We start from the raw sequence: 16,598 nt of genomic DNA on the forward strand, positions 1-16,598 counted from the left end.
TAAAGTTAAAACTCTGGATTTAGAACTGAATGAATTATGAAAATCACTAAATTCACAGTAATAAGGTCTGATGAAACTAGAGTTCAGGGGCAATTTTTTAAAAGAAAGAAATTCACTAAAATCGAAATCTCTTAACTGTTGATTTTGGTAGTTTCACCATATTTATTCTAGAATTGGACACAAGTGACAAAAGCTTGCCCTGTTGCTGTTAAAGGTGTGTTTCCTTGCTGTGATATATTGTTGGAAACTGTTTCTAGTGTTATTTTACTACTTCATTGTATTACAGCTTGTTAGTAATAACTGCAGGATCACTTAAATATTAATTACAACTTGCTGTTCTTTGTGGATTGCAGAGTTTCCTTGTATGTGAACTATGGATATGTTCCTGACTTTAGGAGATAATTTGTATTTAAGGAAAGTATTTTCATAATGGGGCCTAGAACATTTTCCTCCAGTACAGCCTATGCATTTCATTTCTTTGTTCTGCTTGTTATAATACAGTTTCCTGCCAAATGTATTTGCAGCACAGCGGTTCCAATTAATAATTACACAAAGAAAATTTGTGCTAAGTAATAATCTCATTTTTCAGCTAAATTAGAAATAAAATGTCATAATAAATCATCAAGGGGAAAAAGAAAACCAAAAGGCAACTTCCTTCAGACACATGAATTAATTTGTGTGCAAAACAAAGATCTCAGATTCTTCCTGTTTATGTCTGGTGTAGCACAAACACTACACTTCAGATTGCTTATTCTAAAAGACAAAATCCCAGAGCCTGGGAAAATGAAGGAAAGAAAACTGCAGATTAATTGCTGTATGGATGAAAACTTCAGAACAAAGCTTTATGTATAACCTTTTCATTTTGTGTCCTCCTCTCTCAGACTGTGGTTCTCCTTAGCCTTTGATTGTGCTGGTACCACCCTACTGTAAAAATTAAAAACTTCTAGAAATTCACATAGATATATTTTGTATGGAAGAAGCTTACTAACTGGGTTTACACTGAATGGCTGGACTGTGTTCAAGAGCATAAGCATTATAAAATTCTGTGGAAAAGCTGGTTCACTTTATTTCAACTAATGCTCTGGGTCCATATTGGTGATTTTAACACTATTTTGGTGCCAATTCAATAAAAACTGTGGAACTACAATGACTGAAGAAAAATAAAATCTGAAGAAATATATTAATATTGAACGAACTACAAAATGTGACTGTCAAATGCAAACTCGTCTCAGTTTGTTTTGCAGTTAAATAATGTAACCAGTACCAAAATCAATCACCACTTAGTAAATTTAAAAAAGGGATCTTGGGATCGTGGGTCCTGGCTTGGTTGTAATTTGCAAAAAAAGAATTTTATGAAAGTCAATCAACTGTATAATTTGAAGCTGGATAAATAGTTTTTATTCTGCGACCAAATTATTATATAATGTCTGAGCCACAACCTCAGTTTCCTCCTTGAATTTCAGTTCTTTCATGGTTGCTAATCCTTCCCTACCTCAGAATAAAAAAGTATTCAGAATAACAGGAGAATTGTGATAAGGGGAACTTCAGCAACTGCTTATCAACTACAAACAAGGAGTTAACCTACATACTTCAGAATTACTGTATCTTAGAAGGGTAATACTTGCTTAAATTTAGAAATACTTCTCTTTTTGTATCTTCTTAAGATGTTTAAGCAGATACTCATGAGCAAAGTCAAGGGATTCTCCCAGTAAGTAGAAGGATGGAAAAGTTATTAAGATATTGCAGCTACCTTGGCTCTTGCCATCTGAAATATTAAGGGCTGCAGATAAGGAGCTAAGTGCTGGTGCTGTATTGCTGGAACACTTGCTAGCAAACCTCCGCAAACCTGGTTTCTTCAGATGCTTGTTACTCATTCATGGAGAGCTCAAATGTCCTGTGAAAAATACTAAAAGAAAAAACATAGCAAAGCAATGTACAGTTGCCACAGACTTGGGTCATCAATAAAATTAAATCAGACTGTTAATAATTTCTACTTGTCAAATAAGAGTCTCCTTAAAAGGAGGCGAAAAAGTCTTATTTTTCTCAAGGATTAAATATTACCTGCCTAGTCTTCTTTGACATGTTAGCTGATTTAGAAGACACCAAGTTTGCCAATATATTGAAAGATAAAGTTGCTAACTAAAATAAAAGGAAAGGAATTCCTTAGGCCCATCACATGAAAGTGTTATGTGAATTGTAAAAACTCCTACTTTTCTGGAATTGCAACAATTATTTATTTAAATACAAAATATTCTATGCAGTCACTTTTAAATGGAAGTGGAAAAGGAAGATTGCTGATTCATGAGTAATTTCCAGACTCAGTCACAGGTTCCTTGCTCAGTTTGCTGGTGCTTCCACCGTCTCTACAGCACTACACAGCAGCTGTCATGCGCCATTAATCTCTCTACAGCCCTTGCTGGATGCCAGGTGCATACACCCTTGTCACCTCTGGACGAGTGAGTGGTCATTTCAGTGTGCCATAATTTGTAACTACAGCAGTACCAGAAATCCTAAGTAATTTTTGGTACAGTTCTAAGATTGGTTGCTGGGGTTTCATTCAGTCAAATGTAAAATAGATGTTCTTTCGATTTTTTTTTTCAGCCCTGCTTCACATTTACATTTTTCTATCAAACACCCTCATACACTCTCCTGGGAATATTACACTATGTTCCAGTGTAAAGCACATCTTGTTATGAGACTGATTGAAAACAGAATTAGCATGGAGTTCATGTTACAGGTAGGTATTTAGATGATTATGGGGAATATAAAAAACTCTTAGTCTTCAATTGCCTTTCTGTTAATTAATTAGAGTTCGGAGGAGAACAGAACTGGTTATCATAGGATTCCATTTGCAGTTTCAGTTTTAGCAGGACTGAACAAACATTTGGATATCTGGGTTAGGATTAGGTTACCTGTTACTCTTAAAATGCTTTTTGTATGCTGCATATTCTCTTTACTCTTAAAGTGTTTCATTGGTTTGGGTAATTTTGATTTACTGTTAACACTGAAAGCCTGTTTTACTGTCCCTGATTGGTATTGCTGTGAGCTAATCTAATGAAATTATAAATAATGACAATAATGAGGATTCAGCTCTCTCATTATATAAGGTTTTTAGTGCTAGATGAAACTTAGATGTTTATGTTAGAAGAAGCATTTGAATAGAAGATTGTAAATATTCTGAAATACTCAATTTCTGCAGAACTTTAATTTCTCCTTTTTACTAATTATCTGTTGTGACATACCTTAGAAAGAATAGGGTGCTACAAATAAACAGTTAAAAAATGAGTGATATTTTTATATCAGTTTCAGGTTTTTGGGGGGTTGGGGTTTTTTTCCTTGGTTAGGGGTTATTTTTAAGGAAAACATGTATGTTATTGTGCTGAAGCTATTATAGATAGTAGTCAGATTGAAAATACTGCAGAGAATCTGATGAATGTTTAATTTCTGAAAAAGGTGATCTAGTCAGGGATTTTCTTTAGTGTAGATAGTTTTTGAAAGTTGATGATCTTTAAATGAATTTTGTATGTGTATATGTATGTGTAACTTGGAGGAAGATACATTTGGAAATTGAAAATTTCTGACATGGTCAAGCAAATAATTTCCCGTAATGTCTTTATTTTGAAAACCTTTTTTTAAACTAGTTATAACAAAGTGACTTTATCAGCCTTTTGTTGCCATTCAACTGAAACTAAACAGAAAAGCTTATTTTACATATAAGTATTTAGGGAAAGTAATAACTTTTTATCATTTTAGGTTTTCAACAAGTTGCTGAGTCTGGCCAGTACCGCTTCATCTCAGAAGTTCCAGTCACATATGTGGAGTCAGATGTTGGTTTCCACATCTGGGTTTTTGAAATCTATCTCAAATGTCTCAGGCAAAGACATCCAACCTTTAATAAAGCAGTGGGTGTATCCTTTTTATTCTTGGTCTGGATTGTTAATACAGAGAATGAATTTGGTTTTTTAATTGGCACTGTCAAAAGAATGTGAAGAAGGGTATGAAATATCTTTCCATAAATCAGTTAAGTACATTATTCTGTGAATTAGATATATATGTGAGCCTCAAGTTCATAATCTTTTCATAGTCCTTTGAATTATGCTGGCTTTTTTGCATGTTCTTTACTAGGAGGGATTTCGTTATTTTAAATTTTCCTTTGAAAGAAGCACAGGAACTTTGCTGGAATTTAGGGCCAAATTATACTAAAAGGATTCCAGAGGACACTGCCCATAGAAATATGCTGAAGTCGGACATGGAAAATGCTATAGTCTGGTGCATTTTAATATGTGATTTCCAGTAAATCACCATGAAATAAGTAACCTAAAGCACAGACTATTAGTTTACAATATACTTTAATAGCTTCGTAACTTGTGTTAATAGCACAGTTCCAGAAAAAATAAACTTCTGTGTGTTGATTCTTCAAATTTAAGTGATAATAGTCAAGAAACAGGGTTTCTTATTTTGAATAGATAGAAGGGGAAATTTGAAGTGACTCCATTTAACAGGTCTAATTGTTAGTTTTATTTAATGTGACTCCAGAATTGGTACATGACTGCAGCAAAAACATACCTTACTGTTGTAACAGAGAACAAAAGTAGATATTTTGAGCTGACTTAACAATGTTCATGCATCTCAGTATCTTAACTAAAAAGCACTGTATAATTAGTATTTATAGAATAGTTTGAGAGGTTAGTATTTTACTTGCATCAGAAGTGTTCATAAAGTGTGAATACACATTATTCTAATTTTCATACTTTGCTGTGCCAAGCACTTAAGAAAAATAGGAGTTTTGTATTCACGCTGCAGCGCCACCTAAATGTCAGCATTGCTATCTGAGGTGGGTGAATCTTAACTATCTGTTCCGCAAGGAAGAAGGAATTGTACCTCACACATTTGCAGATTCTTTCACGTCCTCCATACTTAGGCCCCAAGGTTGATCCTGTTAACTGTAACTTGTATTTAATCCTATGGTTGCAACCTCCTACCATCCTTTAAACACTGCTATTCCTGTGACAATGGATTTTCCGCCTTGTAAGAACACAGCAGGTCTTTATGTTTTTTGGGAAGAGATCTTAGTGCTGTAACTAGTGCTGTCATATGCCATTAGCGAGGGCTGTGTTGATGCTGAGTGTAAACCTTGTGGTCAAGAAACCACGAAAAATGTCTTAAACTGTACCTGATGACAAAGTCTCAGAGCTTAATGAAGGCAGCCTCCATGAACAGACCCAGTCTGAGGTATTAGCCAAATGCTAAATTTTGGGAGGAAGGTTAATAACCCCTATATGATAAGAAGTGTCTTTGAATATGGAAGCTCCTCCCTTAAATGCTGGGACATGAAAAAATGGAATTTTCTCCCTTGCTTTTGTCTCATATTGTCAGAGATTTGTGGGAGTGTGCATTAGACAAAATGCTTCAGTTTGGTGGTTTTGTTTACTATAAGTAAAGTGTAGTAATATCTGAAATACAGAAATGAATGAGGAAATTATTCGCAGGAAAAGTGTTCTTGAAGAAATCCATTTTGCCTGGGCAAAAATTTAGAATGAGATTGTTACTTTTTATCATTCATATTGTTTACTCTCATGTATATATGAACTCATATACGCACACACCTGTGAATGCTCACATGACCCAGTTTGAAAAACGGCAATAAAATAATGGAGTTAAATGTAGTGTGGGTAGAAAACAGAAACTAAATGTCTTCATTTTCTCCTTAGTTTTATTTAACTAAAATACATAAATACAGTAAAACCATATTGAAATTACTGAAGTCTTACACAATTACTTTTTCTGAGAGCATGCCAAGGACATTGGATGTGGTGGAGTCCAGAATAGTTTTTCATAAAGAATGTCTTCGTACTAGGTAGTTTTCATTGCTTTTCAGTTTTTCTCCATAAGAGACATGATTGGACATTAAAGAACTATTTAAAGAAAAAAAAAATTTAAAGAACGTAAAACCCCAGAATTTCGTGAATGAACATGAGTGATTTCATTTCCAGATTTTCTTGGAATGGGAAATTCTAGGAATAAAGAAATACAAAGCAAGTGTTAGGAATTGAAAATTATGGCTTTTTGTAACTATTGCATTGTGCAGTAGAATTCCTATACTGCTTATTAGAGATCAGAGTGGAGTGGTGAAATTTTACGGTAGCTTTGCATTTAATAGAAAACGCAATGTATTGGAATTGGAAATAAAACAAGATTACACATCTCCTGGGACTCAGAAATATGTGGTAAGGCCCATTTTCCATATTTTACCTACATGTTTAAGTATGATGTATACATTAATAAGCATAAGTTTAATGTTAATAACAAAATATTGTGAACTTGAAGGGTCCTCTTAAAGTGACAGTGCAAGAACTTGATGGCTCATTCAACCATACGTTGCAGATTGAAGAAAACAGTCTTAAACATGATATACCTTGCCACTCTAAAAGCAGAAGGTAAGAGCTAAAATACTAACTGCAGGTATTTTTTATTATGGATTTATGAAAACATACAGAGCATTTGCTGATAAATATATGCATCTTCTTAATCTTACTAAATAAGATTTACCTTGTGAAGTAAGTGGAGAATTTCTTACTGTTAAAGGACAGCAAGAAACCTTACATAGTTCCTAAGTATACCTCATTTTGTAAAAGTTTTATGAAGACCTAATTTATGTAGAATGAGTTGAATGAAGACTCTAATTAATCAAATTATTCAAGATGCCTTTGAATAGGAATCACAAATTAGAGGGAAGACAAATGTAGGCCAGAGGAGTGCCTCAAGTGAAGAGAGTGCTGGGACTGTTAGGTCAACCTAAGGAACTAGAAAAGTGACATATTTCCCACGTAGAATCTCTCCATCATCTAATGCATTTTAATAATTACTTTGAATTCTGTTTCTCAGACTTCTATGTTTATGTGTAGTTGTAAAAATGGTGGGAGTAAAAATTGTCGAAATGGATGCATAGCTCAAATTTGTGAATATTTTTTGCTGGAGAGAGCATTATGTTTTTGTGTGGTGAAATACAAAGAGTACTTTTGCAGTCTTAAGCTTCATTTATAAACATATATTTGCCAGTCTATTAAGTAATTTTTTTTTTTTTTACTCCTTTTTAATAGAAATAAGAAGAAAAAGATTCCACTGATGAATGGAGAAGAGGTGGACATGGACCTTTCTGCTATGGAGTAAGTTGGCTTGTTGGAGTTTCTCAGTGTGAGTCTGAGCCATCTTCTCCTTGTTAAAAGCATGCTATTTTGAAAGATCGGATAATAAAGTTATACTTTATCATACGACTGACAACTTTCAAGACTATCCCACATTTCTTTGTCTTTACTGAGACTTCTCTGCTGTAGCTCGGGAAATGCTACATTGTATGTATGTGTTCCAAGTGTAAATGTGATGAAGTATAAAAAGTATTGGTTAACCAATACAATGAGATTTTATAAAAAATCTTGGGCATGGTATGGTGACAATGAGTTACTTGACTCCAACACATTTCCAGTGCTACCTTTCAGCTGACTTTATACCTAAAATGTAAACAAGAATTTGTTTGAAACAAAGCGAGAGCAATTTTTGTTGGATCTTGATGAAGACCATTTAACTGCCACTAGTACAGAAAAGTTCCTGAAATCTGTAGTTACAAAAGAATTCCTCTAAAAAATAATGATGAAGTGCTTCACACTGAAATCCACACTGACTTTAATATTAGTTGGAACTGTTAAGCTCTGTGGAAGCAAAATGTTGCTGAATACCTGCCATACCCTCCTTGACTTGGTGCCAGTCATGCCCTCAGAAACAATGGAGGTGTTAGCACCATGTTTTCTGGCTGAGGGAAGTAAAAAATCTGCTCTTGAAAGCCAGTGGTGTCTCTTTGAAGAAGGGTAGATTGCTTGTCACCTTAAAAGTGTTGCAGATTCTCATAAATTTAATCTCATCTAATACGTGATGAGAAAAAATTTTGTAAGCCATATTTACATTGAGCAAGTCATCGCTGTCATTTCCATATGACAGCTGACATATGAATCATTTAATTGTATTGAAGGATAATTATCCTAAATATTTGTGAGTATTTTTGATCAGTTATGCTCAGGTCCCTGCTGTGGTACTCTGAGCTGAGACTTCATTGATCTTAGAATGACCTTTGAAGTGGGATGGGATTTTATGCAAGACATTTGCACTTTATCTGATAACCTGATCTGTGGTCATTCTGTTGTCCAGTTTGGACTCCTCTGCTTCAAGTATGTGATGTGATGATAATGCGTATGATAATACGCATTGTGTTTTCTAAATCTTGTGTATATACTCTTTCACTGTTGTTTCTTCTCTAGCTACTAACTTGATGGTAGTTCTAGATTTTCTACAAACATATACAGAAATATCCATCGTATTTATTATGCTACTCTTTTCATCATCCAAACTTTCTCCTAATGCCATGTTGCTGTTCTGGTTTTGTGATTTTTATGTGGAAAAATGAGTAAGAGAATGTATTGCATAATTCATGCTTGTTGCTCCCATAAATTACTTCTGCAGTCACGGTGCTGTGTGAATACTAAAGTATAAAATGTTTGTTTTATGGAATGGAATACAACTGGAATAAAACAGAGTCATTTTATCTGTAGGATAACATTAATCCTGATTTTATCATAATTTTCATGGTTACCTTTGTCAGCTTTCAACATCATAGCATGTGAGTGGTTGTAAAGGAGTTTCACATCTATTGATTTAAAAAAAGTGTATTTACCACCAGATTTTCTTTCTTGGATTATTTTTTTCTTTGTAGTTTTAACCTTGTAGTGTTTAGAAGGTGATAAAGTGCTTATCAGTTAGGAAAACTGTAGTATCTGAGCACAGAATTAAATAGACTGAGATCATACAGTAGTTTACCATTAACAAAGATCTATAGGTGAAAAATACTAAAATCCTATATTCACTTTGATATATTAGAGGTTTGGACAGATTGCCCTGGGAGGCTATAGAATTTCTATCCTAGAAGCAGGAGATTGGAGCAGGAGACTTTCAAAAGTTCTCTCTAACCTGTACTTTGTTACGGTTCTTTGAATTTAAATACTTTTGAAATACCTCGTAACAAGGTAATAATTGTCAAGTTAGAAGATCTTTAGAATTTCTGTAGTCTTGAAATTTTGTAAGCTCTTGATGTTTTTGATGTCTGTCTTAGTGCTGATTCCCCCTTGCTCTGGATAAGAATAGATCCCGATATGTCGGTACTGAGGAAGGTGGAGTTTGAACAGTCGGATTTCATGTGGCAGTATCAGCTGCGCTATGAGAGAGATGTGGTGGCACAAGAAGAAGCCATTCTGGCATTGGAAAAGTTCCCTACTCCAGCATCCCGGCTTGCACTGACTGACATCCTGGAACAGGAACAATGTTTCTACCGGGTGAGAATGCTGGCCTGCTTCTGCCTTGCAAAGGTGAGGTTGTGTGGATGGGAGAAAGGGAGGAAATCCACTAGACTTTCTAAATGGCTGAAAATGGGTCAAAACTCATCACAGTTCCTAAACTGGCTTGATATTTAGCTTCTTAAATGTGTTTGCCAAGTTTTTTTAACATGAGTGATTTGAAAGGAAAGTTTTATTTTAGTCTGTAAATGGAGACTGCAGAAAGCTTTCATAATTGTCAAAATTGAGATGTCAGACATGAAAACCACAAGGGATTTTTCCAGATTTCATTAAGTGGCAGAAATAAAAGACTTTTGTTTAAATTTTTTTTTCAGAACCAGAGTATATTTTTTTTATTATTTTACTGGGAGGTTCCTTGACCAGTCTGTTGAAAACTCTGAAGTGCTGAAATTCATCTTTTTCTGATTGGATTTCAGATTGCTGCTCTATATTGAATAGGGTCACAAAATAAACATCAAGTTGGGGTACAATTAGATACTAAAAAGCCAAATAATTGCCTTGAAAAGGGAGGGGTTTTTTTTTTCTTAGACATGAAATTAGCATTAACAATGCAAATTAGTAAACCCCTAATTTTACAGCAACTGAGTGGAAACACAGAAGAAGAATTTCTGAAATGGCCTATTGGTGACTTTTATGGACAAGAAGACATAGTGACTGACAATTAGTAGAGTTCAGATTACTGACATATAGCTTGCTTTCTGCTGTGTACCTGTTGGGAATAATTTAGTTCCTGTACAGAAATAAAGCCTTCAGCCACATTTTGAAAATAAAAGTCCAAGTGTTTTTGGGAAACTATTTTAATATTATGAAACACTAATATGAAACTGTCAGTGTATGTTCTGGTATTGGTGCTGCTGGTATCTGACTTAAAATACGTGCTTTTCATAACAGATTCCCTTTTAATATCCAATAGTATATATTCCACAGGTAAATACTAAAAGAGCAGTTGTTGCAACATTTAAATGCTATAGTTTTTTCTATCTCTATTTGAACTTTTTAGGCAATTTGGCTGCAGATAATCATTGCTGGTTTTGTTCAGTTTTAATTGTATGGAAAATCTTGGGTCTATGGATAAGGTGGTTGAATTGCAGAAAAGAAGATAAGGCAAGCAAAAAGTATGGCTGTGACATTAAATCAAGTTGAAGGAGCATGGCAGAACAAAGTTGTAGATATTAATAAGAATAACTTCCTATTGTCATTGAGTTTAATTCTCTCAGGTTGTAAATATTCAGGATTTTTATTCTTTACTGAAAAAAGCCAAGTCCCTTGTGGTTATTCTGGAGGTGGGTTCTCTTTTTGACTTACAGTTTCTAGCTGGGTTGTAGTTACTGTTGTCACATATTCTCAGTGTACTCATGTTGATTCAGAGAAATTATATGTGACAATGCAATTATCAAACTGAGTTTGCTACACTTTCTTGGTATACTTCATTGTTAAACAGGACTTCAGTCTCTCAGCAGTGAATTATCCAGGTGACATAATTAAATCTTCATCAGTAAATTAAGAGATATGTGTGAACATATGTGCACACACACTGTGCTGAGTCCTTCAGAACAAATAACAGATACAGAGAAAGGAGAAAATAATGTCACAATCTTAATTCCTCAGGGTACACAGGCTGATTTCCCTGTTCAGACCCATTGCAGTGTAGGTGATGTGTTATAAACTCTGCAATAGGATCACTACCATCACAAACTTCTCCCTCTCGAATGTTGAGGAGTTTCATAGATGTGCATGAGAGTTACACCTTAATCTACGTTTTTATGCTGTACTGAATTCAATGATTCAGAAATGGAGTGTGTCTCCTCCTTTTTTAGGTAGAAATAATGCAAGACAGGTCATTAGTGCTACTGTATGGGGAATGTGCAGTTACAGTTCAGAATGTGTAATGTCTCAGTAGAATAAGTAGAAAAATCAGATTCTGTCAATAAAGAGAAATTCAAATGAGTCACAACACATGGTAAGACCAAAAATATTCTGAAAAGATGATGGTTTAACTGCTATTGATTTTAATTGAAAATAGTTGTTCATCTACAGGTTTTGTGAAATTAAAGGCTTACAGTAAGAAATTAATATTTAAAAATGTACATCCTGATATTAATGCAGTAGTGAATATCATGTAAACATAGTACACTTTGATATTTTAGAGATTGAGCTTTACTGGACACTGCTACATGAATTTCATATTTGTACTTTTAAGTTCTTTATCATGGTTTCTAAGCAGTCTTTGGGATTAATTGTCCTCTGCAGGAAGAGTTATTGTAGCTCTCAGAAAAAGTTGTACCTGCATCTTTAGTTCAAACACTTCAGTTATTGTAAGGGGAAGATTGATTGCAGTATTTTCCCTCTCTGACTTTCCTTTGAAGCCTGGCTTAGTGGAAAAATGGGTTTTAGTAATAAAGCACCACCTTTCCGCAAAAGCAGTGAAGTGGGTTGCTGTGCATGTTCAGATAGCTTCTTGTTTTCCTTCACTTACTGCATATGTAATAGCCTTTGAAACAAGTTACATAATCTAGAAGGAAATCATCAAATTCAGGTTTTTCTTTGTAAGAAGAGATTTTTCCTTAGTTTGTGGTGGGTCTGTAACAGTGGGAATTCTTGCTACATTGTAGGGTGCATTGGTCCCATTTGTTTGTGTGCACACGTACATCAGGCAGATTAACCATCAGCAGGCACAGGTGTTCATGTCTGCAGGCTTTCAGTGCTCCATACAGCAAATGTGTGAATCCCAGGGTGCTGGGAAGGCACAAAAAGCAGTTTTGTCTTTGTGGAACCTTAACTGTCTTACAGCAAAGCAGACTGTAGCAATAAATTGTTCTCAATGCACAGTCTTTTAGTAAATGACAAAGTTAGAGGGAGCTGCCTTGTCCTTAACTTTAGGGGTGGTCTTTTATTCTTAGGGTGGCTGAGGCCTGTTTTAAAGTCTAGGCTGAGGTTACTGGCAGGGTAAATTTGGGAAGTTGGTATTGCAAAATCCCCTTCCATCGCTGGCTTCCGTAGAGTCAGAGAACTTGGCTTAGTAAGCACAGAATTTTCATCTAAAATATATAAAAGAGAAAATAATGAAGAACAGAAGTTTATCATGGAAGGATAGTTAGTTGCAGATGTCTTCCAAATGGAACTGTTTCCATAAAACTTACCTTTAATGTAGAGAAGATATATTGGGAATGACAGTGAAAACTTAGCTAATATAAGATAATACACTCATGAAAGTAAGTATCTATTTAAAGGAGAGAATGTCCTTGGCAATTATCCTGTTTGATTATGGGAAATGTGTATTTTTCTACAGCCAAATTAAACTTGCAGTGGTCATGTTAATACGATTTCCCTTCCCCCCTACTTATTCAGATTGCAAATTCCATGGTAAGTACGTGGACAGGACCACCAGCCATGAAGTCACTCTTTACCCGGATGTTTTGCTGTAAGACTTGTCCAAACATTGTGAAGACCAACAACTTCATGAACTTTCAGAGTTACTTTCTTCAAAAGGTAAAATTTATTTTTCTCAATGAATGTTTTAAAGGAATTGTCAAAAATACAAAAATGTTCCTACAATTGACAATTACTGGAATGTGGATAGCACAAACCTGATTTACTCTTTAGGAAAAAACAAAGTAACTAATTCTTTCTCATATGGCTTCAGTTTGTTCCATCTTATTAAAAAATCACCAAATTCTTAGCTATTTTTTCTTAGTAGCTAAAGTTAAATTAGCAGTTTCTTCAGGAGAATGGGGAATTATATATTATTATATAATTACTTGCAAGTATTTGTGAGCTCATTCTTAAGTAGGACTGTAAGTAAGATATTAACTCTATCTTTTAGGTGAATTCAGCAACTGCCTTTATTCTTTAATAGCAGTTACACCATACTGCAAGTAAAATCTTATAACTCTTAAATTGGTGGGCTTTTTAGTTCAAGACATTGCATAATTCTTCTTGCCCTCTTCTTTCTATTGTCAACATCACATATTGCCACTGTTTATTTTGATGTTAGCACTTTTTTTGCTGTTACCTGTAGTTTTTGGTTGTTCATTGGATAGCAAAATTAATTACCATATTCTTCTCTCAGGATTCACTTGACAGGGTGACTGAGTTCTTATTTCATAGATTTCATATTACTGATTTAATAGAAGACTCAAATTTTGGTTTATTTTACTCTGTCCAAAACTGTTTCATCCTTCATGTCATTCTTGGACCTTCTTTTTGTATTTTTCTCCTTTTTTTGTCATTGTTCATTCTTTACCTTTAAATCTTACATTTTTCTCCCTTTTTAATCCTGTGTGCCAAGTTTTTAGATCTAGAGTAAGATTCTTAAATCTATGTTGGGTGGAGCCTAGTGATCTATTTAGCTCATTCTAAAATACCTAGAGGAACAGCTGTCTGGCTAATAATTCTTCAGGCTTCGCTGTCCCTGGTGGGTCTGTATGTCTCAGTGAAAGTGGAAGCTTAGACAATGTGTTCACAGGAAAACACTCAAATTCAGTGTCTGTCTCAAAATAAATTCCGTCATCATTTTCTGTGTCTCATGGTTCTTCATTTGATACCTTTTTAATAGTGTCTTGACTTGGGAGTCCGTTTTTGGATATACTTTTTTGTTTGAAATGTCTATACTGTGACTAGTTACTGAGCAATAACTGCATAGTTTATTTGATCTGAAAATTATATTGTACATGGTCTGACTTTCAAAAAGTATGTAAATACAGCTTTTCAGACACCTGCTATTGTAAATTTGTTAATTGCTGATTTTCAGGATGTCCTTTTTTCAGGGTGTAACTATTATTTCATTAATATAAAGAGTGATATTAATTAATTTTATTACACAGACTATGCCTGTTGCCATGGCCCTTCTGAGAGATGTTCACAACCTTTGTCCTAAGGAGGTTTTAATGTTTATTTTGGATTTGATCAAGTACAACGATAACAGGAAGAATAAGGTAAAGACTGTGTTTATTTTAATCTCTGATTTTTTTTTCATGAAAAAAGTTTTAGTTAGTACACTGCATGATGTTCGATGCCACTACTGCAAATCCCTAGCTCAGAGCTGATGAAAAGCTGATGCAGTAAATGTTAGAGAGTGCTCTGTGGGTGACATTTGTATGACGGCACTTCTTGGATGTTTCAAAGCTCTGTGTGCTTGTTGTTACTAAGCACCTGCTTGTCTTCATTTGCACACATATTTTCCTTGCTTTACTCTTTTTCACTGGAAACGTGCAAGTATTTGGAGAAAATGTAGCATGAGAAGTTAAGCACTGGTTTTTTGATGTTTATTTCACCTTGAGAGAAGTATTTGAAAAAGCAAAAAAAGAGCAAGGAAAGGAAATAAACTTTTTCTGAACATTATACAGGACTCTGGAATTCTGTGTTCTGAGTATCAGTTCTAGCTCACAGAACTGGATTGTCTTCATGTGGTTAAATAACAGATGAATCACAGGTTTATATTATTCCATCGCTAAACTGAACCATTTGAGTTGGAAATGTTGTCACCCTGAGTTCCTTCCCACACAGACCATTTCTGAAAGATGATTAAATGACTTTTAAGATCCTGAGATGATACAGAATAACATCTCTATAGCTAGAAGCTTGGCATCATCTTTCCAATTAGGTATCCAGGGTGAAGTGGAAGCAGTCTGATGTCTCTTAAACTTCATTTTTTCTTGTGTATGTAGAACACATACTGCAACAAGTCGTGCTGGTTGTTACTGGAATAAGGATGATGGATGGGGAGAGGTATAGAGTTGGACGCATAAATGCGAGCATGAGTAGTCACAGAAGGGGTGACGTGCTGACATCTTACCACTGAGGAAGTGATTCAGTCTCACCTTTCCATGTGTCTCTTCTACATGTGTTTGACATCTGCTGGATTTGACAAATGTTTGGTTTGTTTAGGTTAAAATAACTAATACTCAAATCCAGTACTTCTTTCTGCTTTTTGTAAATTTTATTTTTATATGTTGTGCTGCTTACTAACACAACCAACAAATGCCAAAGACAGCATAATGGAAGGGATGAAACTATGAGCCCAGGTGTTAGGGGTGGCTGAAGAATTAAGATTTTCTTCACTCAGCAGCAGTGAGCTTAGTAGTTTGCGTCAGAAGCTCATGAAGTAGCTGGCTGGATTAATGGTATGATTTTCAGAACAATTTTTTTCCTGTTTCCCTTTCTCATGCAGTTTCTCCCATGGACTTGGTTTTATGATCTGTTCTGTAACGGGGCTTAAGCATTTCTTAGCTTTGAAAGGATATATCTTGTTATATTTTCTTGTGTTAAATACTGGTTTTATCTAGTTTTCAGACAACTACTATCGTGCTGAGCTGATTGATGCCCTAGCCAACTCTGTGACTCCTGCAGTCAGTGTGAACAATGAGGTTCGAACCTTGGATAACCTAAATCCTGATGTACGACTCATTCTTGAGGAAATTACCCGTTTTCTGAATATGGAGAAGCTTCTTCCCAGTTACAGACATACTATCACAGTCAGGTATGGTTCAATGACACTACTTTCCTTGGGGTTTATGTACCTTTCTGAAGTTATCTTTTGAGATTTTAGCTTGTATGTCTTAATCTTAAATGTCAAATTGCTTTCAAGTTTCAAAAGCTGATAATGGAAGTTTATCTTGATTGCTTTACTTCTCAGCATTAATTTTTGTCAGTAACAGTCATAACTTGATGATCCCATGCCTCTTTAAGAAGAGCGTTTGTCAAAGTTTTGCCTTGTAACAATAACTGTAGGGCGTGCAACATCATCTGACCTGTGTTTTCTCTAAGTTTTCATGGCTCTACTGAAACCAAGCAGTGGGTTTGACAGGGTGGAAAATTTTGTGTTTCTGCCTAATTCAGAGATAATAAGAGCTGTATGTTAATACTGTGAAAGTAATTGTAACATGTTAATCATGTTAATGTGGATAACAATTCAGAAAATTTGTAGTACTTGATTTGGAAGAAAGTAATTTGAATTCCATAAAGTTCATGTAAATTTTCGTCTTCTACCATTTCTAGCTGTTTAAAAGCTATTAGAGTGCTTCAGAAGAATGGTCATGTCCCAAGTGATCCTGCTCTCTTCAAGTCATATGCAGAGTACGGGCACTTCGTCGATGTCCGAATAGCAGCACTGGAGGCTGTTGTTGATTATACAAAAGGTACTTTTTTCCCAAGTATTTTGACATTTTGTAGCAATTGTCATACAAATGTAATGCTTACCTC

The 16,598-nt window shown here is 34.9% G+C and overlaps 1 protein-coding gene across 3 annotated transcripts in view; it reads left to right on the plus strand.

Annotated features, from left to right (window-relative positions):
* Window positions 1-16,598, plus strand: part of TAF2 (TATA-box binding protein associated factor 2) — a 60,312-nt gene that overhangs the window by 19,337 nt on the left and 24,377 nt on the right. For all 3 annotated transcript variants that reach the window (XM_066176876.1, XM_066176885.1, XM_066176894.1), the window contains 10 exons: window positions 2,602-2,737; window positions 3,754-3,908; window positions 6,113-6,227; window positions 6,328-6,437; window positions 7,101-7,166; window positions 9,158-9,410; window positions 12,747-12,887; window positions 14,222-14,332; window positions 15,683-15,876; window positions 16,395-16,534. In XM_066176876.1, coding sequence (XP_066032973.1) covers window positions 2,602-2,737; window positions 3,754-3,908; window positions 6,113-6,227; window positions 6,328-6,437; window positions 7,101-7,166; window positions 9,158-9,410; window positions 12,747-12,887; window positions 14,222-14,332; window positions 15,683-15,876; window positions 16,395-16,534 — 1,421 coding nt within the window. The remainder of the gene's footprint in view (window positions 1-2,601; window positions 2,738-3,753; window positions 3,909-6,112; window positions 6,228-6,327; window positions 6,438-7,100; window positions 7,167-9,157; window positions 9,411-12,746; window positions 12,888-14,221; window positions 14,333-15,682; window positions 15,877-16,394; window positions 16,535-16,598) is intronic.

Source organism: Chamaea fasciata, unplaced genomic scaffold, assembly GCF_029207755.1.
Source record: "Chamaea fasciata isolate MVZ Bird 193981 ecotype frontalis unplaced genomic scaffold, bChaFas1.0.hap1 SCAF_1, whole genome shotgun sequence".
Lineage (NCBI taxonomy): Eukaryota > Metazoa > Chordata > Aves > Passeriformes > Sylviidae > Chamaea > Chamaea fasciata.